We start from the raw sequence: 24,426 nt of genomic DNA, 5'->3' as shown, positions 1-24,426 counted from the left end.
CTCAAAAGCCTCATGATGAAAGTGAAAGAGGAGAGTGAAAAAGTTGGCTTAAAGCTCAACATTCAGAAAACTAGGATCATGGCATCTGGTCCCATCACTTCATGGGAAATAGATGGGGAAACAGTGGAAACAGTGTCAGACTTTATTTTTTGAGCTCCAAAATCACTGCAGATGGTGATTGCAGCCAGGAAATTAAAAGACGCTTACTCCTTGGAAGGAAAGTTGTGACCAACCTAGATAACATATTCAAAAGCAGAGACATTACTTTGCCAACAAAGGTCCATCTAGCCAAGGCTATGGTTTTTCCAGTGGTCATGTATGGATGTGAGAGTTGGACTGTGAAGAAAGCTGAGCGCCGAAGAATTGATGCTTCTGAACTGTGGTGTTGGAGAAGACTCTTGAGAGTCCCCTGGACTGCAAGGAGATCCAACCAGTCCGTTCTAAAGGAAATCAGTCCTGGGTGTTCATTGGAAGGACTGATGCTGAAGCTGAAACTCCAGTACTTTGGCCACCTCATGTGAAGAGTTGACTCATTGGAAAAGACTCTGATGCTGGGAGGGATTGGGGGCAGGAGGAGAAGGGGGCAACAGAGGATGAGATGGCTGCATGGATGGCATCACTGACTTGATGGACATGAGTTTGAGTGAACTTCGGGAGTTGGTGATGGACAGGGAGGCCTGGCGTGCTGCGATTCATGGGGTCGCAAAGAGTCGGACCGACCGAGTGACTGAACTGAACTGAACTGAACTGAAGGCTCTGTCCAAAATTTGTGCAGCTCTTGATGCTGCTGTAGGATCTTTGTTTCCATAGGTATCCTTCAGGGAGCCGGCGTGAGGACCTCCACCCGTGGCAAAGGTCATGAGGAAGGAGGCTCGACATACGCAAAGGCAGGATCGAGCCTCAGGAGTCCCCCTGGAAATTCTCGAGCATCTACCTCGAAAACCAGAGTCTGCCTACTTTACTACTTTGTGCTCTCACCTACACCTCTGACTTTACATGGGGCTGTCCCCCACCACCTCTTTCAGAGAAGGAGTTAACTTAGAGCTCCAGTTAATAATAATTCCTGGGCGTGATAGGAGTGTTTCAACCTACAATCTCCTCTGAAGGTTCTCTAGCCTGCCTTACAGGCTTGTCTGGCCACATGTGATTGCTCACAGCTTCCCAACCATGAGAGGCACGAGATACTTTAAACCTTCTAAAAACAGGTTCTTTAGAGAAGTTAGAAAACTATTAGTATAAGTATAGTGGGCTGATTAGAAACTGTATTGGTGAAGGGTTTTTCATTTGTTGAGCCAATGTTTACTTCTAAGTCTCCACATCCCCTGCCATTAATGAATATATAGAAGAAATATGTATTAACCTTTGATATTAATCACGTTAGACCTTAGGCTAAGCAAATTCTTTCCTTAATTAAAACCCACTACACCCTCACCCTATAGGAATGTAACTTTATCTGGTACCTTCAGAAGGTGGCGTCTGTTTCAAAAATAATCACCCCTGGAGAAATAAGTGTTCTGGTTGACTGACTGCTATCACAAGGAGAGGGTCATAAATTGTCAGCAGGCCCCCCTGGCCAGAAGATGATGTAACACCCCTAAGACCTCTGTATACATTTGTATGAAGCACCTGACTTTGATAAAAGTCAGGACTGCTGTCCCCACGTGACTTTTGTATAACACCTCAGTGTATAAAAACAGACTCTGGAAAATAAAGAATTGGGATCAGTTCCTCCAAATACTGGTCTCCCCATGTCTCTCTCTCTCTCAAACTCTGGCTGAGTTTCCATCTGGAGCACAGAGCCCGCCAAGCTTACTAACTTTGCCTGGGCTTCTAAGATCCGACCGGGGAGGCCTCAGTGTCTCCTCTCCTTTGGGAGAACGGAAGGACGCCTGCGGCCTACATAAGTGGTGCAAGCTTCTTGTCTTGAAGTTTTATTGGTTTCCCGCGTAAACCAAGCTACTCAGCCTCTTTTCTCCACTGAATTTTCCTAATGAGCTATCCTTATTCTATTACTCTTTATATCTCTAATTAATATTTAATTAAAGCCAGTATACCCAGTGAACTCGCCGAAGCCATCTCCCCTTCGAACACCCTGGATCAGCTGGGGCTGGACCTCGGCAGTATCCATTTTACCATAGCATTCAGAGGGAAGTTGCTTCCAAAAGACATTCACCCTCACTCCAAACTCTTCAGAAATTATATTATGAAATCATAAAGCAAGAATGAACAATACATCTCCAGCTTTAAGGGAACATTTGTACCACCTAGCCTTGGAAAACAGTAGATATTTAGATAAGTCTGGGTTATCTATGTTCGACACTTCTGATTTAATACCTGTTAATTATAAATATTGGGCATCTTGAAGACTGAATAGTATAATGCATTTTTTCCACTGTTACTTGTATTGAGAAGTTATCCATTACATTATAGTGGATCCAAAGTTGTACCTTTGGTGAGCTTAATTTGAAAAGCACTGGAAAAGAACCATTCTTTGAAGAATTTTGGAAACTCAATATTGCAGAAATTGCTTTCTGATATTTGCAAGATCCTTTCTAGGTTCTTTCCCAAGTGATCCTAGGTCGTCCTTCTCAGTCTTTTCTATTAATGCTCTCTGGTGGCCTTATGAAGAAATGTCTCTATATATGCTTGTAGTAAAAAGTGGATCCACAAAGCATGAAGTACAGTAGATCCTCTGATATAAAGAATTCCTTATGGTTTTCTTCAGTTGCCCTCTGTACCAGCTTGCTAAAAGTTTAAGAAAGTCCATGGGGCAACTGCACCAACATGACTCTTCACTTCTCTCCTTCTGATTTGGCTTAGGTGATCCACTGTCCATCTGCTTGTGAAAGTGAAGTCGTTCAGTTGTGTCCGACTCTTTGTGACTCCATGGACTGTAGCCTACCAGGCTCATCCATCCATGGGATTCTCCAGGCAAGAGTACTGGAGTGGGTTGCCATTTCCTTCTCAGGGGATCTTCCAGGCCCAGGGATAGAACCTGGGTCTCCCACACTGTAGGCAGATGCTTTACCATCTGAGCCACCAGGGAAGTCCTCTGTCCATTTGCTTGTACATGCTCCCAAATCAATTCCTTTCAACACCAGAGGTTTTCTCTGCAGATCCAGGTGTCCCATGAACTGCTCCTGCGAATCACCCTCGAGCTGAGGTACAGGGACGCGCTGCCCATTCTCCTTCAACTCTGGGGAACCTCCACGTTTCGCCTTTCTTTTCTGGAACATTATTTCCACCATCTTCAACAGAGTTCCTTTGTGACCCGCTATCTTTCTTCTTCCTACACTTCATGTGCTTGGAAGTTCTAGTCCTTCAGGATTTACAGCTGGTTAGTGGAGGGCAATAGCACCCCACTCCAGCACTCTTGCCTGGAAAATCCCATGGATGGAGGAGCCTGGTAGGCTACAATCCATGGGGTTGCAAAGAATCGGATACGACTGAGTGTCTTCACTTTCACTTTTCACTTTCATGCATTGGAGAAGGAAATGGCAACCCACTCCAGTGTTCTTGCCTGGAGAATCCCAGGGATGGGGGAGCCTGGTGGGCTGCCGTCTATGGGGTTGCACAGAGTCGGACACAACTGAAGTGACTTAGCAGCAGCAGCAGCAGCAGCAGCAGCAGTGGTAAAAGTGGAAACATGAGAACATTGCTTGGGGTCTCATGCTTCATAGAAGCTTTACCGTAAAACCCTCTATTAAAGCATCAGGGATTTGACCGGCCTTTTATTTACAATTTGCTGTTACATTTATGAGTAAGAGTATTGCATTTATTACATTATGGAAAGAATATTGCATTTGTGGGTAGCTGAGGGCCTCTCGGCATGTTCGGTAACACATAACTCAAGTATTCCAGACTCTCTGATCTCCTACCATTACAGTCCCACCTTACACACCCATCAAAATGTGTGTTCTCTTAGGGAAGTGAAAAAGAAAAAAATTCTACTGTGTTCTTCTCCCACTCAGTGAATTAGTGGGCATACATATATTTATTGTGGCCAAACAGTAACTTTTAAGGAATTCCTGGCACATTTTTTGTTTCACTGTTTATTTCTTCTCTATTGTCCACATGCACTGGGTATTCTGAATTATAACATCTCCTGTTGGCCACTTGTGTGAAATGTCAACTTTATCAGCTTCATCATGAACGCCTTCTAGGCTGCTCGAATTTTCATGTGTGCCCAAGCTTTAAAGCTCATTTCATTCTTCCTAACATTATAGTGGATTGTTTCTCTGTCACTCCACCTAAATTTTACATTTCTCGTGGACAAGAAACATGTCTGTTTCATCTTGCAGGATTCACAATATTGGGCCATGGATTGAGAGGCAAATTAAATAATAATACACTTATAGATCACTTTGGAGAAAAAGAAGTCTTGCTCTCCTTACTTATCAAATATTTTTTTCCAGTTTCTTTTTAGCAGAAGATCTTGTCTTGTTCTAAAATAAGTTTGTTGAAGCCACACAGCTTGAACTTCCTCATTCCCCTGTTTTTCAAGTCTTCCTACTTTAATCATGTGTCTGAAAAAGTGTTTTTTCTTTCTTTTTTTAAGCAATGCATTTTATTCTTTTTACCTTCTATTTATATGTACAAATCTAGCTTAAAAGTACACTCAGATTCATACATTCCTTATACGTATCAAATTAGCCAATTTCACAGAAAAAAAAATAATTTTAAACCACTGTTACTCACTGCTCACTTTCATCACTACAGAAGGTAGCTATAAAAACAAGTATTAACGTTAAAGGTGACTGACCCTCAGCATAGAGACATATCACTTTTAAGCCACCAGAAACTATTGGGTTGGCCCAAAATACGTTTGGATCAATAGAATTTTTTGGCCTACCTAATAATAACATTAATTAAGAAGTTTATGGGGCTTCCCTGGTGGCTCAGATAGTAAAGAATCTGCCTGCAATGAAGGAGACTCTTGAGAGTCCCTTGGGCTGCAAGGAGATCCAACCAGTCCATCCTAAAGGAAATGAGTCCTGAGTATTCATTGGAGGGACTGATGCTGAAGCAGAAGCTCGAATACTTTGGCCACTTGATGCAGAGAACTGACTCTTTGGAAAATACCCTGACGCTGGGGAAGATTAAAGGCGGGAGGAGAAGGGGACGACAGAGGATGAGATGGTTGGATGGCATCACTGACTCAATGGACATAAGTGTGAGCAAGCTCCAGGAGATGGTGAAGGACAGGGAATCCTGGCATGCTGCAGTCCATGGGGTTGCAAAGAGTCGGACAGAACTGAGCGACTGAACAAATAACAACACAGTGCACATATGTCAACTTCCCAAATTCCTGAAGTCCTGGTACATCTACTGCCTTCATTTTCTCATTTTAATTCACTCTTTGCCTTTTTAAAATATTGCCTCTTCTTTTAATACTCTGTTCCACTGAAAGCTACTGGTGCCCCATTAATTATAAAACATAATAATGCTTTTTTTCCCTTTTATCCTCTTTAAAGATTGTTTCAAATCTACCTTTATTAGCTTAAGAAGTTTAACATTTAGATTCACTAAATGTTAAATGTTAGAAATGTTAGATTTCACCAAGTTATTATAAATATAAATCCATGAGAGCTATTGTCTCCCAGATATACACCAAACTCTTTTCATATTTTAAAATTTTTATTGGAGTATAGTTGACTTACAATGTTGTGTTAATTACTGCTGTACAGCAAAGTGAATCATATCCACATATCCACACTCTCTCTTTTTATCCTTTTAAACATTTTTTTGCAGCATTTTATTCTTTCGAGAAGCTTCTCTCCGTGTTTGTTTTTTCCTCCCTCTCCTGGTTTATAGGAAATCCTCCTCTCCAGATAATTCTCAGTCTCTTCCATTTTTTCCCCAATAGCCCTTTCCCTGAGTCCTCACAAGGCCCGTGCCTCGGAATGCTGTCCGCTGTCGTCTCCATTTAGATGTTCTCTGTTGGCAGTGTCAGTCACCGCATCATCATGGAGATCTACTGGCCACAGCAGGCCAGGGACCGTGCTGGATGACAAAGATCCACGGTGAACAATCTGCCTTGTCCTTCTGAGACCACATACCCTGTAGAGTAGTTTTCTTTTTTCTCCTAGTCTAGTTTCCAAGGACCTGAACTGCAGTCAGTAATTCTGCAGGTGAAAAATTCTGGAGTGGTATCACATGGCTTTATGAAGGCATCCTACCCAGCACCTAATGACACTAAGCTCCTCTAGCTTGATTGGTTATCTGGATGAGGAGTTTCCAATCCCGGGGTAGACAGAAAGACATCTCTGCTCTGCATGAATATTTGACTGAGTGTGTGTGGCCAAGCCCCGTTCTAAAGAGGTGAAGATTTTCCTGTCTTGTTGGTTTTCTTTCAGAATGAGTCCTAGCTGGGTTCCCTGGGTGGTGACCTTCTTATCCACGGCTCTCAGGCTGGATGCTTCTGTGACTCAAGGCAGAGATTCTCCAGGTAAGAACATAGTGATTTCTTTCTAAGTAAGGCACACATTGACACGGGGGAGAGAGGCCTTTCCCTACAGGTCCAGGCTCCAGTCCAGACAGGAAGCAGATCTGGCTTCAGAGAATCTTCTTTTTTCTCACAGAAAAGCTTTCCCTCCCGCTTTACCACATGAAATGGACCGGCGGGGAAAGGGACTTCCTGTCTCAGAGCCGCTGATTCAACAAAAGGGAAACATATTGCTTGCTCAGGGTCCTTATGGTATTGATGGCCATCTGGAGAACTGGGAAAAATTGAGGCAGGCTGAACATAGCCACTGTCCTTCAGCCAGGAGTTTGAAGATTGTGCCTGCTTCTATTTGTGACTGCTTCTTTATGCACATATGGACTTGACTGCTTCATTGGACATTTTTAAGCCTCTGTAACATGGTCAGATTGTACCAAGCGATTGGACAAACAGGAGAAATTGAATGTGTGATGCCCGTGCTCAGGTTGCCAGGTACATACGCTTACTGGTATCTGCCTAGCTGAGAAGTTAAGCTACGCAAGCGTGAAGTGACAGTACATTCCAAAAACATATTTATCAGAAGAAAACAGGACACAGCATTCTAAAAACAGAACCCCTTTGAACGTCAGTCTCGTTAAACGCAAAAGAGGAACAAAACCCTAGGGGTGGGGAGGGTGGGTGTGAGGAGATCATTGTTCTTGGAGAACAGAAACCTCTCTGAGCTTATAATTTCTATTAAACAAAAACAGCAACAACACACACACACACAATCAGTAAGACCTAAACTCTGACACAGATCTGGCTGAAAAATAATTATTTTTCTAATTTAGACTGTAAGATGAAAGAGGGAACTGGAGATTAGAGACTCATCTGAGTTTGAGATCAGTCTGGCTGACCCAGGAAGGATGTTGGCCTCCTGACACTCAGCCCAGCAGTTCCTCTGCGCTTAGACATGAAGGCAGGTCTGCATTTGAGGTCAGGATCACCCTTCACGTCTCAGCCAAAATGCCGTTTCTTCAGGGAGATCATCTCTGGTTAATTTGCACTACCAACCCATCTGAAAGTCCTTTTGCATTGTTCTTAAGTGCACAGAGTGGAGTTCTCTCTCCCAGTGAGCTCACAGCGCCGTGTCATCACTCCCTTCTCTTTATCCTCACTCCCTCCCTTCCATTCCAACTAAGTATCAGGGTGGCTTTAGAAAAGATGTAGCAGTTTTTTGTGTGTATTTAAAATATTAGTAAATGTCATCATGTGTTGAATTACATTCTGCTTTTTAAAAAAGTTTTATTTTTAAAATTAATTTTTATTGGTGTGTAGTTGGTTTACACTGTTGTGTCCGTTTCTACTGTAGAGCAAGGTGGATCAGCTATACACACACATGTATCCCCTCTTTTTTGGATTTCCTTCCCAGTTAGGTCACCGCAGAGCACTGAGTCAAGTTCCCTGTGCTCTACAGTAGGTTCTCTTTAGTTTTCTGTTTTATACAAAGTATCAATAGTGTATATACATCAATCCCAATCTCCCAGTTTCATCCCCCCGCCCCACCTCCCATTCCCCACTTATCCACACGTTTGTTCTCTACGTCTGTGTCTTTATTTCTGCTTTGCAAATAAGGTCATTTATGCCATTTTTTCTCAATTCCACAGACATGCATCAATATTTGATATTTGTTTTTCTCTTTCTGACTTGCTTCACTCTGTATGACAGTCTCTAGGTCCATCCGCATCTCTACAAATGACCCCATTTTGTTCCTTTCTGTGGCTGAGTAATATTCCACTGTACACGTGCAGCACGTCTGCTTTCTCACATTCTGCTTCTTTTCTTACTTGACCCAAATGCTCTTGAGTTCTACCTTGGTGGTGATGTGTGTGAACTGAAGCCCCGTCTTTATTGATGGGGAAGCAGGTCAGGAAGTGGAAGTGTGTGTTTCTATGTGACACCAGTATATGCAGAACTAAAACTCCAGTCAACTGAGACCTAGCCCACGGCCAGGTACCAGTTTCTGTCTTAAAATTACCCATATCTTCAAGTTTAAGACAGCTATCATTATCTTAGTCTGTTTGGACTGCTATGACAAATACCACAGATTGGGTGGCTTATAAACAACAGACATTTATTTCTCAAAGTTCTGGAGGCTGAGGAGTCCAAGATCAAGACTCCAGCCTGGTTGTGTCCTGGGAAAGGCTGTCATCTTGGTTCGGAGCTGGTGCCTTCTCTGTGTCCTGACGTGGTGGAAGGGGCTGGTGCGCTCTCTGGAGCCTCTTCCCTAGGGGTGCTAATCCCATTCACCAGGAGCCCACGCTCCCAACTGAGGTACCTCCCCTGATACCACCAACTAATTCCATCACCCTTGGGATTTGGGATTTCAACATATGAATTTACCATAGTAAACAGTCACACTTTTCCTCACCTATGAAGATTGATTAAATAACTTTGGAAAATTAAAACTGTTTTGGAGAACATGAGCCATTTAGAAATGAGGTACAGTGTATGAAAGTTAATATAGAGCTCAAACTAATCACTACCAATACTAGGAACATACTTTGAGAGTAGAAAATCATAATGGAGAATGAGTTTGATTTTTATTTTTTTACTTATTTACTTTAAATTTATTTTTATTGAAGTACGGTTGAATTACATGTTGTGTTAATTACTGCTGTATGGCAAAGGGACTCAGTTATATGTGTATATATATATAAATATGTACATACTGTCTTATATTCTTTTCCATTATGGTTTATCACAGAATATTGAAGGATTTAGATTTTGTTTTTGATTTGGAGTTTTAAAAATAATTCTTAGAAATTTATTTAATTACTTTACAGTGCTTGGTCTTCATTGCTGCGTGGGCCCTTCTCCAACTGGGACAAGCAGGGGGGTACTCTCGAGTTGCTGTGCATGGGCTGCTCGCGGCAGTGGCTCCTCTTACTGCCGAGCACGGGCCCCGGGGCATGCAGCTGCAGTAGTTGTGACTCCCGGGCGCTCGAGCACAGGCTCAGTTGTTGTGGCCCATGGGCTTGGTTGCTTCTCGGCGGGTGGCATCTTCCTGGATCAGGGATCGAACTCGTGTCTCCTGCATTGGCAGGCGGATTTTTTTTTTTTTTTAACCACTGAGCCACTAGGGAATCCCTGGATTTGGATTTTTTAATTCACTCTTCAGTGGAAGTGCTTAATATTAAAGGCTCCAGAGAAGGTTTAAGTTAAGCTTATATTCCTTATCACCATGTTATTACAACCACTAGAACTGTACATATAGGGCCAGTGATGGTGATGATGATGATAAAGGCATATTCAAACCAGGAATTAATATTATTTTGCCCAAAGTTGATAGAGGTAATGAGGTCATTACCTTATTAGAGCCAACAGAGGGGATGAGGTCTCTGAGTAATCATGCACAGGAAAAGGTACAGGAGAAAATTCTTGAGAAAACCCATATGAGTGGAAAGTAGAAGGGAAATTTCTACTACTGTGAATCTGCTCTGCATTTTTTTTTAACCCCACTTCCATCTTCCTTTCATTTTACTCCAGAAGGAATATACAGAATGATCCTGCTAATGGCAAGAAAATTGAACTATTCCGTACAGGGATGGTTGGTTTTGACTTGATAATAAGGAGAATTAAAAGTCTGGGCTTCTGCAAGCCTGGGCTGGAGACACTTAGCACTTTCTGGAAAAACACAAACAGTCTATACATACTGGACAAATGATTGTATATTTGTTGAATGAATGTTCGTGTCTCTGGACTCATTCTGACTTGCTTCTTTGGGTGACATGTCTCCTATTTGGCTGGCCTGATAGGCTGCACCTCAGGCTTCTTTCAAAGAAGAAAGGGTGTTCTTTTTAAAAAAAATTTATTGGAGTATAGTTAATGGCAACCCACTCCAGTGTTCTTGCCTGGAGAATCCCAGGGACGGGGGAGCCTGGTGGGCTGCCTTCTATGGGGTCACACAGAGTCGGACACGACTGAAGTGACTTAGCAATAGCAATAGTTAATTTGTAATGTTGTGTTAGTTTCAGGTGAACAGCAAAGTGAATCGGTTATACATATACATACATCCACTCTTTTCATTATCTTTTCCCCCATATAGGCCATTACAGAGTATTGAGTAGAGTTCTGTATGCTGTACAGCAGGTCCTTGCTGTTAGCTATTTTATATACAGTAGTATATATATCTCATTCCTGATCTCCCAATTTATCCCTCCCCTTCTTACCCCTGGCGACCATGAGTTTGTTTTCTATATCTGTACTCTATTTCTGTTGTGCAGGTAAGTTCATTTGTACCCTTTTTTTTTTCTGATTCCACATTTAAACAATACCATATGATATTTGCCTTTGACTTACTTCACTTAACATGATAATCTCTAGGTCCATCCATGTTACTGCAAATGGCGTTATTTTGTTCTTTTTTATGGCTGAGTAATCTTCCAGATGTTCAAGCTGGTTTTAGAAAATGCAGAGAAACCACAGATCTAATTGCTAATATCCGCTGGATCATCAAAAAAGCAAGAGAGTTTCAGAAAAACATCTATTTCTGCTTTATTGACTATGCCGAAGTCTTTGACTGTGTAGATCACAATAAACTGTGGAAAATTCTGAAGGAGATGGAAATACCAGACCACTTGATCTACCTCTTGAGAAACCTGTATGCAGGTCAGGAAGCAACAGTTAGAACTGCACATGGAATAACAGACTGGTTCCAAATAGGAAAAGGAGTACATCAAGGCTGTATGTTGTCACCCTGTTTATTTAACTTATATGCAGAACACATCATGAGAAACGCTGGGCTGGAGGAAGCACAAGCTGGAATCAGGATTGCCGGGAGAAATATCAATAACCTCAGATATGCAGATGATACCACCCTTATGGCAGAAAGTGAAGAAGAACTAAAGAGCCTCTTGATGAAAGTGAAAGAGGAGAGTGAAAAGTTGGCTGAAAGCTCAACATTCAGAAAACTAAGATCATGGCATCTTGTCCCATCACTTCATGGGAAATAGATGGGGAAACAGTGGAAACAGTGTCAGACTTTATTTTTGGGGGCTCCAAAATCACTGCAGACGGTGATTGCAGCCATGAAATTAAAAGACACTTACTCCTTGAAAGGAAAGTTATGACCAACCTAGACAGCATATTAAAAATCAGAGACATTACTTTGTCCACAAAGGTCCATCTGGCCAAGGCTATGGTTTTTCCAGTGGTCATGTATGGATGTGAGAGTTGGACTGAGAAGAAAGCTGAGTGCCGAAGACTTGATGCTTTTTAACTGTGGTGTTGGAGAAGACTCTTGAGAGTCCCTGGACTGCAAGGAGATCCAACCAGTCCATTCTAAAGCAGATCAGTCCTGGGTGTTCATTGGAAGGACTGATGCTGAAGCTGAAATTCCAATACTTTGGCCACCTCACGTGAAGAGTTGACTCATTTGTAAAGACCCTGATGCTGGGAAAGATTGAGGGCAGGAGGAGAAGGGGATGACAGAGGATGAAATGGATGGCATCACCGACTCAATGGACATGAGTTTGGGTGGACTCTGGCAGTTAGTGATGGACAGGGAGGCCTGGCGTGCTGTGGTTCATGGGGTTGCAAAGAGTCAGACAGACTGAGCGACTGAACTGAACTGAACTGAATATTCCATTGTATGTGCGTACCACTTCTTTTTTAAAGAATGGATGTCTGTTTGCTAAGAGGAACCAGGGTGGGGCCCAGAGGAGCAGAGGCTACTTTGTCAGATTTACTGAGGTCAAAGCCCTCCTCTCCAATCCATATGGTCCATAGTAATATACCAGGTATGGGTTTCCTAAAGATGGGGGCTAGTTCATAGTCTTTTTTTGTTTTTCCAGAAGATTTTGTGACCCAGGCAAAGGCTGACTGTTACTTCACCAATGGGACAGAAAAGGTGCGGTTTGTGGTCAGATTCATCTTCAACCTGGAGGAGTATGCACGTTTCGACAGCGACTTGGGGATGTTTGTGGCCTTGACGGAGCTGGGGAAGCCGGACGCCGAGCGGTGGAACAACCGGCCGGATATACTGGCGAGGAGTAGAGCCTCTGTGGACATGCTCTGCAGACGCAACTACTATCTGGGTGCACCCTTCACCGTGGGGAGGAGAGGTGAGGTGGGAGTTGGGGTCTCCTTGGTGGGAGCCTGGGCGTGGCTCTTCTTCCTTGTCCTGGGCAGTTTCCTGCTTCAGGATATCTATCCATCAGGGTCAGGTGCAGGGGAGACTATATATGACCTGTCCCCAGTTGTGACTCTGTCCTCAGGGGTCAGGTCACTGTGGTCTTGGTCCCAGATACCAGTTCTCGGCGCCTTTGAGGGCTAGTGTCTTCCTGAACACAAGGAAAATTGTGGGTGTGTCTGATAAAGCCCACATCCTCCTTGCGGACACTGACACTTTCAGTGTCTGAGTCCTGGGGGTGAGCTTTCCCCACATTTCCGGTTGCCACGTGGGTGATCTGGGGAAGAGATTCAGGGCAGAGACAGCCCCTAAAGGCACTCCGGGGTTGGCTTTGTGGATTTCCTTCACCACCTCTCATTTTTTCTCTCCCCTCTTAGTACAACCAGAGGTGACGGTGTATCCGGAGAAGACCCCAGCCCTGCAGCACCGCAATCTGCTGCTTTGCTTGGTGACAGGTTTCTACCCAGGAGACATCAAGGTCACCTGGTTCCGGAATGGGCAGGAACAGAGAGAGGGGATCATGTCCACTGGTCTCATCAGGAATGGAGACTGGACCTTTCAGATGACGGTGATGCTGGCCATGACGCCCGAGCTTGGAGAGGTCTACACCTGCCTCGTTGACCATCCCAGCTTGCTGAGCCCTGTTTCTGTGGAGTGGAGTGAGAACCAGCTTGTACTTTCTGGACCCAGCTGGAGTCGATCTGACTCTGGACAGGGCCTGTGTTACCTCCCTATTCACCTTGGCCACAGCACTAGCTCCTCCCTCTGACCTGAAGGAGTCATAGAAATTGGGGTCGTTGGGCTGGGGTGGAGAAAAATCATGGCAGATAGATATCCTTGGATCTTCCAAGAAATAAGGAGGTCTAATCACCTCGTCACTCACTTCTGGCTTTGGGAACGCGCATCCTCTGGTACTTTGGCCTTGGGATTTAGGGGGGCATTCTTATTGGCCATCAGAATCGTTAACAGAAACTCCACGAGTACAAAACTTGGACCCAAAGATGTATTCTTTCTCGGAACAGCATTGTACTGCTGTCCAGCACGGGCCCTGGGATTTCAGGAGAAAATGTTAGTCACTGTCATGTTCGACTCTTTGGGACCCCACGGACTGTAGCAGCCAGGCTCCTCTTTCCATGGGATTTCCCAGGCAAGATTACTGGAGTGGGTCACCATGCCCTCCTCCAGGTGATTTTCCCGACTCAGGGATTGAACTGGGGTCTTCTGCATTGCAGGTGGATGGAGTTTCAGGAAGGAGCACCAAATATTGGGAGCTTTTGGCCAACTTTGAGACCTGTTTCCCTTAGGAGCTCAGTCTGAATATTCTTGGAGAAAGATCCTGAGTGGAGCTGCAGCCTTCCTGGTCGGGCTAGTCTTCTTTCTGGTGGGAATTGTCGTCCACATCAGGGCCCGGAAAGGTAATAAGTTTTGAGGAGCACCCTGCCACCTACCCCCGCCTCCAGCTTCCCCCACTTTCCACTTTTCCTAACGTCTAAGATGTGTGACAGCGGAAGGCTGACCATACTTCTCAGGGATCACTGGGATAATCTTTTCTGAAGCCAGAAACATTCCAGGGGGTCATTGGGGGTCACCTCCCACCACTCAGGATAATCACTTTTGATCCTAATTGATGCATTCTATTTCTTCCTTCTTTTTTTTAATTCCAGGACGTGTGGAGACTCCGTTGCCTGGCAATGAGGTAATGTCTCCTTCCTTGTCTTTGGGTCCCAGATCACTCACCCAGCCTTTGGCAGAGGGAGGGATAAGATGTAAGTGGCTCTGGGTGGGTGCGCTGCCTGCTGAGTCCTTGCCCAGGAGGGTGGGGACCTCACAAGACTTTATCGCTCTCCCTGCAGGTCCCAAGAGCAGTGCTTCCACCACCGTAGCAGCCGCACTAGGTTCTCATTGATGCTTCTCCCTGGGAGCCTGAAGATTCGTCAGGTGGCCCTGGACCAAGTGAAGGACGCTGTGAGGTCAATGTTCAGGATGTCTCATTCTGTGAGATCTTGGAGGAGTCCTGAACTAACTCTGGAGTGCTGTGTTCTGAGATCACGCATCTCTTACCCTCCTGCCCTTTGTCCTCCTCCTTGTCTACACACATCCTCATTCCCAAGGACAGTGCCCTGAAATTCCCCCAAGACCTAGCTCCTTCCAGCCCCAGATGATTTACTTTTCTGTGGTCCAGCCCTAGCCCTCTGAGTCGTGGTCTTCAACTTTCTCTCCTCCAAACGCAGCCCCGCAGTCTTCAGAAGACAAGCATTCAGATAGTCACTGCTCCCTTTTCATTGTTTTTTGTTTGTTTTTGGCTGCACTGTGAGGCCTGCGGGATCTTAAGCGCTGTGACCAGGGATCAAACCTGTGCCCCCTGCAGTGGGAGTGAAGAATCATCACCCCCGGACCACTGGAAAAGTCCCGGTTTCATTGATTTTTAAAGTCTTTTTTTCCTTTAAAATAAAACCGAGGTACCAACAACCACGTAAAATGTGTTATTTAATACATGACTTAAGACAAAACCCTTTTAATCAATACCCAGTTCAAGAAGTAGAACTTTTCCAGCTGCTGCAGAAGTCTCTCTGCTGAGGGCCAATCAAAGCTCCTCCTCCCTCTTCTCAAAGGGAATTATACGTTTGCCAACTATTATACACAAGACGGAGGAATAAAAAGGTCTTACTCTTTAGCACAGGGAACTATATTCAGTATCCTGGGATAAACAATAATGGAAAAGAATATATACAAATGAATCACTTGGCTGTGCAGCAGAAATTAACACAATATTGTACATCCACTATGACTCAATAAAATTTGCAAAAGTTATCCCTGGTGGTCCAGTGGCTAAGACTCTGCTCCCACAGCGGTGGCCTGGATTCAAGCCCTGGTCGGGGAACTAGATCCCACATACTGCAACTAAGTTTGCACACCACAACTGAACAAGATCCTATGAACCACAGCTAAGACCCATTGCAGACAAACAAATAAATAAATATTTTAAAAGAGTAAATTAAATTAAAAAAAAGTAATCATATCTGGACCATTATAACTGACTGACTGCTAAGTCACTTCAGTCGTGTCCGACTCTGTGCAACCCCATAGACGGCAGCCCACCAGGCTCCCCCATCCCTGGGATTCTCCAGGCAAGAACACTGGAGTGGGTTGCCATTTCCTTCTCCAATGCAGGAAAGTGAAAACTGAAAATGAAGTCGCTCAGTCCTGTCTGACTCCTAGTGACCCCATGGACTGCAGCCTACCAGGCTCCTCCATCCATGGGATTTTCCAGGCAAGAGTATTGGAGTGGGGTGCCTTTGCCTTCTCCGGGACCATTATAACAACTACTTTAAAAAATTTCTTGGTGGTCTATTTACTCAAGTATAAATTTTTGGACATCTAGCTTAGGTGTCTCTTTAAAGATTTAAATTTCTTTATTTTTAACCAGATAATTGCTTTATAATATTGTGTTGGTTTCTGCCATACATCAGTATGAATCAGCCACGAATATAGGTATGTCCCCTCCAGCGTGAACCTCCGTCCCACCCCCCTCCCCATCCCAGCTCTCTGGGTGGTCACAGAGCCCTGATTCGAGGTCACGGGTCATACAGCAAGTCCCCCGGCTCTCTAATTTCACACGCGGCAGTGCGCATGCTCCAGCGCTGCTGCCTCAGCTCATCCCGCCCTCTCCTCCCGGCTCTGTGTCTTTCCTCTGTCTGCGTCTGCGTTGCTTCATCAGTGCCACGAGAATGGATGGCTCTAGATTCCGTATGTATATACGTTGATATATGATATTTGTCTTTCTCTTCCTGACTTACTTCACTTTGTATAATAAGCTCTAGGTTCACCCATCTTATTGGAACTGAGTCGAATGTGTTGTCATTTATGTTTATTCACATTTACAGGTTTCTCCTCCATCCCTTTCTGTTCCTATGACTAGCACGGTGGCGTTCCTGAGCTCTTGGCCCACACAGTTGTCTGCAGTCTGGATTTGCTGACTGAGACAGCCGGTGCCGTTTGCCATGTCCCTCTGTCCTCTGCAGGTCTTGCACATCAGCATCTGCTTGAAGAGGTTGGATTAGACTTAGATGTCATTCCTCTGAAACGTCCATAGGTGGTGCTGTGACCTCACCATGAGACACACACCCTGCTTGTCTCTCCAGTGAAGTTAGTAACCATTGCCTGGATCAATTAATTCCCTGGGAAATGTAGAAATGAGTAAGCTCCTGGAGTTGGTGATGGACAGGGAGGCCTGGTGTGCTGCAGTCCATGGGGTCACAAACAGTCGGACTCGACGGAGAGACTGAACTGACTGAACTGAATGTAGATAGGGGATGAGCTAATTCTATCATCCCTTCTTCATTTACATGCATTGCTGCTTCTGTAAAGAGATCCTTCCCTTTGCTGAGGAGTGGTTTGCCACATGGTACTGTGGAAAGAAAAGATCAAAGTTGAATTCTTCCCCTTGATTTACTAGTGTCCAAGATAAAGTATTGTTTGTAGTCTCATAAACTCAAGGATTTTAACGGTGACCTCTTAGGATTGGGCTCCACAGTGTGCTTGGGAGTGGAAGGTAATAAGGCGAGAGAGGCAGTCACAGGTCTTATGTGGGTGGGCTTTTGGGGACAGAACAATCTCAACCGTAGCATCCTCGGCAAACCAGGGATGAGCTGAAAGAAGGCTAGGTTTCACGTCCAGGTGAGGGAAATGGTCACAATGCTAGATTAACCATCAAATAAAATTTCCGTTGAGAAAAGTTCAGAAATGAAATCATCTTTTTTTTTTTTTTACTCGAAGATGTTTATTTATTTATTTATTTTTTTACTTTACAATATTGTATTGGTTTTGCCATACATCAACATGAATCCGCCACGGATGTACACGTGTTCCCCATCCTGAACCCCCCTCCCACCTCCCTCCCCGTACCATCCCTCTGGGTCATCCCAGTGCACTAGCCTCAAGCATCCTGTATCCTGCATCAAACCTGGACTGGTGATTCATTTCTTATATGATATTATACATGTTTCAATGCCATTCTCCCAAATCATCCCACCCTCTTTCCTCTCCCACAGAGTCCAAAAGACTGTTCTATACATCTGTGTCTCTTTTGCTGTCTTGCATACAGGGTTATCGTTACCATCTTTCTAAATTCCATATATGTGCATTAGTATACTGTATTGGTGTTTTTCTTTCTGGCTTACTTCACTCTGTATAGTTGGCTCCAGTTTCATCCACCTCATTAGAACTGATTCAAATGTATTCTTTTTAATAGCTGAGTAATACTCCATTGTGTATATGTACTATAGCTTTCTTATCCATTCGTCTGCTGATGGACATCTAGGTTGCTTCCACGTCCTGACTATTATAAACAGTGCTGCTATGAACATTGGGGTACACGTGTCTCTTTCAATTCTGGTTTCCTCGGTGTGTATGCCCAGCAGTGGGATTGCTGGGTCATATGGCAGTTCTATTTCCAGTTTTTTAAGGAATCTCCACACTGTTCTCCATAGTGGCTGTACTAGTTTGCATTCCCACCAACAGTGTAAGAGAGTTCCCTTTTCTCCACACCCTCTCCAGCATTTATTGCTTGTGGACTTTTGGATCGCAGCCATTCTGACTGGCGTGAAATGGTACCTCGTGGTTTTAATTTGCATTTCTCTGATGAGTGATGTTGAGCATCTTTTCATGTGTTTGTTAGCCATCTGTATGTCTTCTTTGGAGAAATGTCTGTTTAGTTCTTTGGGCCATTCTTTGATTGGGTCGTTTATTTTTCTGGAATTGAGCTGTAGGAGTTACTTGTATATTTTTGAGATTAGTTCTTTGTCAGTTGCTTCATTTGCTATTATTTTCTCCCATTCTGAAGGCTGTCTTTTCACCTTGCTTATAGTTTCCTTTGTTGTGCAGAAGCTTTTAATTTTAATTAGGTCCCATTTGTTTATTTTTGCTTTTATTTCCAATGTAATCATCTTAAACCCGAGTTGGCTTTGCTTAGGCAACCATGGGTAGCTGCTCTGAAAATGTGATGTGGTACTCCTACAGCCAGTGGCGATCGCAGTGGAATTTAAGTTGGTTTTCTCCAAGTTCAAGAAATGCAACAAGGCAAATGGTTGTCTTAGGAGGCCTTACAAATAGCTGTGAATAGAAGAGAAGTGAAAGGCAAAGGAGAAAAGGAAAGATATACCCATCTGAATGCAGAGTTCCAAAGAATAGCAAGGATAGATAAGAAAGCCTGCCTCAGTGATGAGTGCAAAGAAATAGAGGAAAACAACAGAATGGGAAGGATTAAAGATGTCTTCAAGAAAATTAGAGATACCAAGGGAACATTTCATGCAAAGATGGGGAATAAAGGACAGAAATAATATGGACCTAACAGAAGCAGAAGATATTAAGAAGAGGTGGCAAGAATACACAGAAGAACTGTACAAAAAAGATTTTCACAACCCAGATAATCATGATGGTGTGATCACTGACCTAGAGCCAGACATCCTGGAATGCGAAGTCAAGTGGGCCTTAGGAAGCATCACTACGAACAAAGCTAGTGGAGGTGATGGAATTCCAGTTGAGCTATTTCAAATCCTGAAAGATGATGCTGTGAAAGTGCTGCACTCAATATGTCAGCAAATTTGGAAAACTCAGCAGTGGCCACAGGACTGGAGAAGGTCAGTTTTCATTCCAATCCCTAAGAAAGGCAATGCCAAAGAATGATCAAACTACCACACATTTGCACTCATCTCACATGCTAGTAAAGTAATGCTCAAAATTCTCCAAGCCAGGCTTCAACAGTATGTGAACTGTGAACTTCCAGATGTTAAAGCTGGATTTAGAAAAGGCAAAGGAACCAGAGATCAAATTGTCAACATCCGTTGGATCATGGAAAAAGCAAGAGAGTTCCAGAAAAACATCTATTTCTGCTTTATTGACTATGCAAAAGCCTTTGACTGTGTGGACTACAACAAACTCTGGAAAATTCTTAAAGAGATGGAAATACCAGACTACCTGAGCTGCCTCTTAAGAAATCTGTATGCAGGTCAGGAAACAACAGTTAGAACTGGACATGGAACAACAGACTGGTTCCAAATAGGAAAGGAGTACGTCAAGGCTGTATATTGTCACCCTGCTTATTTAACTTCTATGCAGAGTACATCATGAGAAACGCTAGGCTGGAAGAAGCACACGCTGGAATCAAGATTGCTGGGAGAAATATCAATAACCTCAGATATGCAGATGGCAGAAAATGGCAGAACTAAAGAGCCTCTTGATGAAAGTGAAAGAGGAGAGTGAAAAAGTTGGCTTAAAACTCAACATTTAGAAAATGAAGATCATGGCATCTGGTCCCATCACTTCATGGCAGATAGATGGGGAAACAGTGGAAACAGTGTCAGACTTTATTTTCCTGAGCTCCAAAATCACTGCAGATGGTGACTGCCGCCATGAAATTAAGACACTTGCTCCTCAGAAGAACAGTTATGACCAACCTATACAGCATATTAAAAAGCATAGGCATTACTTTGCCAACAAAGGTCTGTCTAGTCAAGGCTATGGTTTTTCCAGTGGTCATGTATGGATGTGAGAGTTGGCCTGTGAAGAAAGCTGAGCGTCGAAGAATTGATGCTTTTGAACTGTGGTGTTGGAGAAGACTCTTGAGAGTCCCTTGGACTGCAAGGAGATCCAACTAGTCCATCCTAAAGGAAATCAGTCCTACATATTCATTGGAAGGACTGATGCTAAAGCTGAAACTCCAATACTTTGGCCATCTGATGCGAAGAACTGACTCACTGGAAAAGACCCTGATGCTGGGAAAGATTGAAGGCAGGAGGAGAAGGGGATGACAGAGGATAAGATGGTTGGATGGCATCACCGACTCAATGGACATGAGTCTGAGTGAACTCTGGGAGTTGGTGATGGACAGAGAGGCCTGGTGTGCTGCAGTCTATGGGGTCGCAAAGAGTCAGACACGACTGACTGACTGAACTGAACCGAACTCTCCAAGTTCATGGAGGGAATCCCCGTGGAAATCTGACATTTTCTAAGGGGATTTCCGCACTAGCCTCCGCATCTCCTTTTTCTCGTATTACCTCTGTCTGCAAGGCTCTGAACGGAGCAATGGGGGACATGGAAATTCATGGAAGGGAAAAGAGGTCATGAGGTGCTTTCCAGTCCAGCCAGAGAAGCCCTGTGTTTCTGTCCCCTCACGGCCTGTATCCTTCCTTCCATCCTTAGGCTACTGTTCCTAATTCTTGCTGTCACCGACCTTACAGAGGAAGTCTGCAGCTGTATCGGTACAGATCTGGGTGAAGGACACATTGAATTTAATATTCTATAAAAGGATCTTGTAGATACAAACCCAAATCTGGTTTATTATAACTCGAGTCAACAAGAAGCAAGTCCATTTGGCAAACTGACTGTTCTGTGACCTCAGGGCACTGACCAGCTCCCCAGTCACCACGAGATGTCACCTCATCGCAGGCTCTAAGACCTAGAAGGGACAGTAGTGATGATCCAGTTCAACCCACGCATTTTTCAGAGTATAATGGAGGCAGTCCTGCTAGAACTGAGCTTCAGGAGACAAGGAATTCTTTCTTCTTCCCCACCACTGATGGATTCCCGGTGCCTAGAACAGGGCTACTCAATAAATGTTGATTCAGTGAGAGTAGGAAGTCAAAAAATTCAGGCACACAGATGAGATTAGAAAAAGAAACACATTTCTCTTTTTGATAGTCATATAAAAAATTGAAGCCGTTATCTATTCTAGTAAAAGTAACACAGGCCATTCTGTAGTACATAGCCTGTCCATTGCTGTTCATAACAACTGGCCTCTAGGGTGTATATCAATTTTTACAAATTTGGAAACATCTACTAATTCAGTTTCTTCATTAGTTTCTGCAAAGTGAAAAAGAGAATACCTGTTTCACTTTCACTTTGTAATTTGAAAGAGGAAAGGTATGACAGAAGAGTTCTCTAGATACGATTGGCAAAATTAACGCAACTGGTTGCCCAAAGATGGTATGGGTGAAAAATGTGCAAACTTCAAAAATATTGCAAAGAAATTGATTAATTAGTAGATGCTAATGAAGACGATCACGACTTAATGACTAAACCACCAGGAAAGGAGACAGTGGATTGGAGAATACCTAAGATTGCTGAGGTTGGCAGAAATAAAATCACAGAACAATTTCATCATAATTCTTGGTTTCCAGATTAGATACAAAACAAGACATTGGGTTCTCCAATAGGAGAAGATTCTGATGGTGACACTGAAGTCTACCCATAGAGCAAAGATTCTGAGATGCTGGCAAAAGAAGTTAGTGCTTGTCCTCAACAAACTTCTGAAACTCATAAAACTGGCCTTTCATAGATGTGCTCACCAGAGGAGTCTCTCTTGACTGCTCTCCACTCCTCCGGTCCATATCCACTGCTTTTCCTTCTCAGTCTTTATTTCCAGGTCCACATCTGTCTATGAAAGTGTGTTAGTCGCTCGGTCATGTCCGACTCTTTGCAACCCCGTGGACTGTAGCCCACCAGGCTCCTCCATCCATGGAACTCTCCAGATAAGAGCACTGGAGTGGGTAGCCAATCCCTTCTCCGGGGGATCTTCTCGACCTGGGTCTCCCGCATTGTAGGCAGATTCTTTATCATCTGAATCATCAGGAAAGCCCCTCTGTCTATACTCGTTGCCAAACAGGATCATTACAAGGACTACCCAGAATCAAAATATTTTCTTGCTCCAAAGAAGACATACAGATGGCCAAAAAGTAGATGAAAAGATGCTCAGCGTCATTAATCATCAGAGAATTAGAAATCAAAACTACAATGAAGTATCACCTCACACTGATCAGTGTGGCCATCATCAAAAAGTGTACGAACAAAGGCTGGGGACTTCCCTGGTGGTTCAGTAAACGAGGCTCTGCCTCCAGGGTAGAGTGGCTCCTGTATGGCCCCCAGGGACAGGCAGCATACAGATGTCTCTGCTTCCCCAGTGGGCTCTGGGGTGAGTGGTGGTGGGTCTGTGGATGGGGTTTAGGTGAGAACTTACATAATGTTATCAACCAATACTACTTCAAAAAAAAGATCTCTACTAGAGATTATATAATTTGTTGAAGGTCACAGAGTCTATTTGTTGTAAGATGATTTCTTTTACTCTACAGCATGTCAAATAACTCTACATTATAATTTTCAATGGTAGCATAATACTTCTCGTATGAAATTATGTTATAATTCATTTGCAAGTCCTCATTAGATAGTTTGTCTTCTTCTTAATTTTGAAAAATTTAAAACCTTTTTTCTATGTTTTATTCTATTATTTTTAAAAATTAATTTTTATTGGAGTATGGTTGCTTTATGATGCTGCGTTAGTTTCTACTGTACAGCAAAGTGAATCAGCCATACATACTCATTTATCCCCTTTTTTGGGGTTCCTTCCCATTTAGATCACCACAGAGCATTGAGTAGAATTTCCCTGAGCTATACAGTTACAGAGTTCATCCTTTTGATACAAGTACATTTTCCTCAAAATCTGTTGTTTTATGTCATATCTCATGGTGTCTCATAAGTCAAGGAAGGTAGTGAACAGCTTTTAGACAATTATCTTCTTTTCCAAGGAATATCATTTCATTTCTTTCTACCTCCATACAGTCAAACCTTGAATATGAGAACCAGAAAAGTTGAAAAAATGTCCCAAGAAGAAATACGCCAATTCACTTTCCTTTTCTGGTTCCTAGAGTCTCCAAACACGTTTTCAGCGACCCAGTTCAGTGGGTTTTGGTGATGACCTAGTGATGGGTACCTATCAACGGTGTATGAATACTTTTTGAATGGAGAACTTTCTTTGAAGGTGTTCACCCAGAGACACATGAGATCCCAAGTCAGCGGATTGATTGGCCTTTCGCCTAGGCGCTGTCCAATCCTAAAGTTCACAGGTTTCCTCATTTTCCTGCTCTGCAAAGTGAAGCGTCGGGTCCATTGGTAGCAGCTGCGGTGACTGCCAGAGCTTCCCTTACACCATTTCTGTTTCAAGGCTGGAAAGATGAGGGTGACCATCCCCAGGAACCCCGGGACTGTGGCTGGAATGGTGATGGCTGTGTTCCTGGTGCTGAGGATCCCCGAGGCTCACTGCAGAGACGCTCCGAGTAAGTGCTCGACGGCTGCTTTTCAGAGCTCTCCAATCTGGGAATTAACCTCCGATGTCTCTTTGGTTTAGGGTTGGATGCAGTGCACTCTGGCCAAATCGCAGGGAGAATTTAGAAGAGCTTCTATCAAGGTCCAGGGTTCTCCTCTTCAGAAAAAAGAATGTTGCTAGGTTCCTTTTTTCAACCTCTGCATTTGGAGGAAGGCTAGTGTCTCTCAGGGAAAAGATTTTGGGATCGCAGAGTTCCGGCAGAAAAAGAGAAAGTCCATTTCTACACCAGAGGCCAGGCAAAACAAGAAGTGTTAAGACTGCTCAGAGAGTCAGTGGCAAGGATTTACTGTCCTAGGTAACTCTTTGGGGTGAGGGGTGTTTATGTCCGCTCTGACTGAAGGTTGGAGAAATTCGAGACAGCTTTAGTCTCTGCAGCTTCACTCTCTGAAGAGGGTGAGCTCCTTGAGTGCGAGCTGCAGGTCCTCAGGCCCTTTGTCAGGTCTGAGAGGAGAAATGGGAAGGGTCCAGGCAACGATTGTCACTAATTCTGAGTTTATGTACAACCCTGAATCCATATTGCTGCGGAATAGGGCTGTGAGACTAGTGAGAAAAGAGAATTAATATTTACTGCGTACTCCAGTACTCTCTCCTGGAAAATCCCATGGATGGAGGAGCCTGGTAAGCTGCAGTCCATGGGGTCACTAAGAGTCGGACATG

General features: G+C 43.8%; 2 protein-coding genes and 1 pseudogene across 5 annotated transcripts in view; 2 read left to right on the top strand and 1 right to left on the bottom strand.

The window, feature by feature from the left end:
• LOC104994991 overlaps positions 1–3,248 on the bottom strand; it is a 3,557-nt pseudogene extending 309 nt beyond the window's left edge.
• A 3,035-nt stretch (positions 3,249–6,283) lies between these two features.
• LOC104994880 (HLA class II histocompatibility antigen, DO beta chain) lies at positions 6,284–15,086 on the top strand. Of its 3 annotated transcripts, none has more exons than XR_826000.1 (6): positions 6,284–6,448; positions 12,277–12,546; positions 12,992–13,273; positions 13,847–14,029; positions 14,279–14,310; positions 14,468–15,086. XR_826000.1 is itself a non-coding variant. In XM_010848570.1 (6 exons), the coding sequence occupies exons 1-6, from the start codon at positions 6,358–6,360 to the stop codon at positions 14,495–14,497; spliced, it is 813 nt and encodes a 270-aa protein (XP_010846872.1). In that variant the 5' UTR covers positions 6,284–6,357; the 3' UTR covers positions 14,498–15,086. The 3 variants fall into 3 exon arrangements, 2 of the variants coding, with proteins under 2 accessions (XP_010846872.1, XP_010846871.1); XM_010848570.1 differs by having other exon boundaries at positions 12,280–12,546; positions 13,919–14,029; XM_010848569.1 differs by having other exon boundaries at positions 13,919–14,029.
• An 8,491-nt stretch (positions 15,087–23,577) lies between these two features.
• LOC104994878 (rano class II histocompatibility antigen, A beta chain-like) overlaps positions 23,578–24,426 on the top strand; it is an 8,506-nt gene continuing 7,657 nt past the window's right edge. The window contains exon 1 of one of the 2 annotated variants that reach the window (XM_010848568.1): positions 23,578–23,719. In XM_010848568.1, coding sequence (XP_010846870.1) covers positions 23,617–23,719 — 103 coding nt within the window. In that variant the 5' untranslated portion in view covers positions 23,578–23,616. The remainder of the gene's footprint in view (positions 23,720–24,426) is intronic. The other variant, XM_010848567.1, reaches the window with a different exon arrangement.

The sequence above is a fragment of the Bison bison genome, unplaced genomic scaffold, assembly GCF_000754665.1.
Source record: "Bison bison bison isolate TAMUID 2011002044 unplaced genomic scaffold, Bison_UMD1.0 scf7180017864270, whole genome shotgun sequence".
Taxonomy (NCBI): domain Eukaryota; kingdom Metazoa; phylum Chordata; class Mammalia; order Artiodactyla; family Bovidae; genus Bison; species Bison bison.
Note: the sequence above shows the minus strand (reverse complement) of the source record. Positions and strands in the feature narration are given on the sequence as shown.

What these genes read in the sequence shown, in the direction of transcription:
- LOC104994880 (XM_010848569.1), top strand. Translation starts at nt 6,358, where the DNA reads ATGAGTCCTAGCTGGGTTCCCTGGGTGGTGACCTTCTTATCCACGGCT. An exon ending in TCAAGGCAGAGATTCTCCAG is followed by an intron (nt 6,449 to 12,276) that starts GTAAGAACATAG and finishes TTGTTTTTCCAG; the next exon opens with AAGATTTTGTGACCCAGGCA. An exon ending in CTTCACCGTGGGGAGGAGAG is followed by an intron (nt 12,547 to 12,991) that starts GTGAGGTGGGAG and finishes CTCCCCTCTTAG; the next exon opens with TACAACCAGAGGTGACGGTG.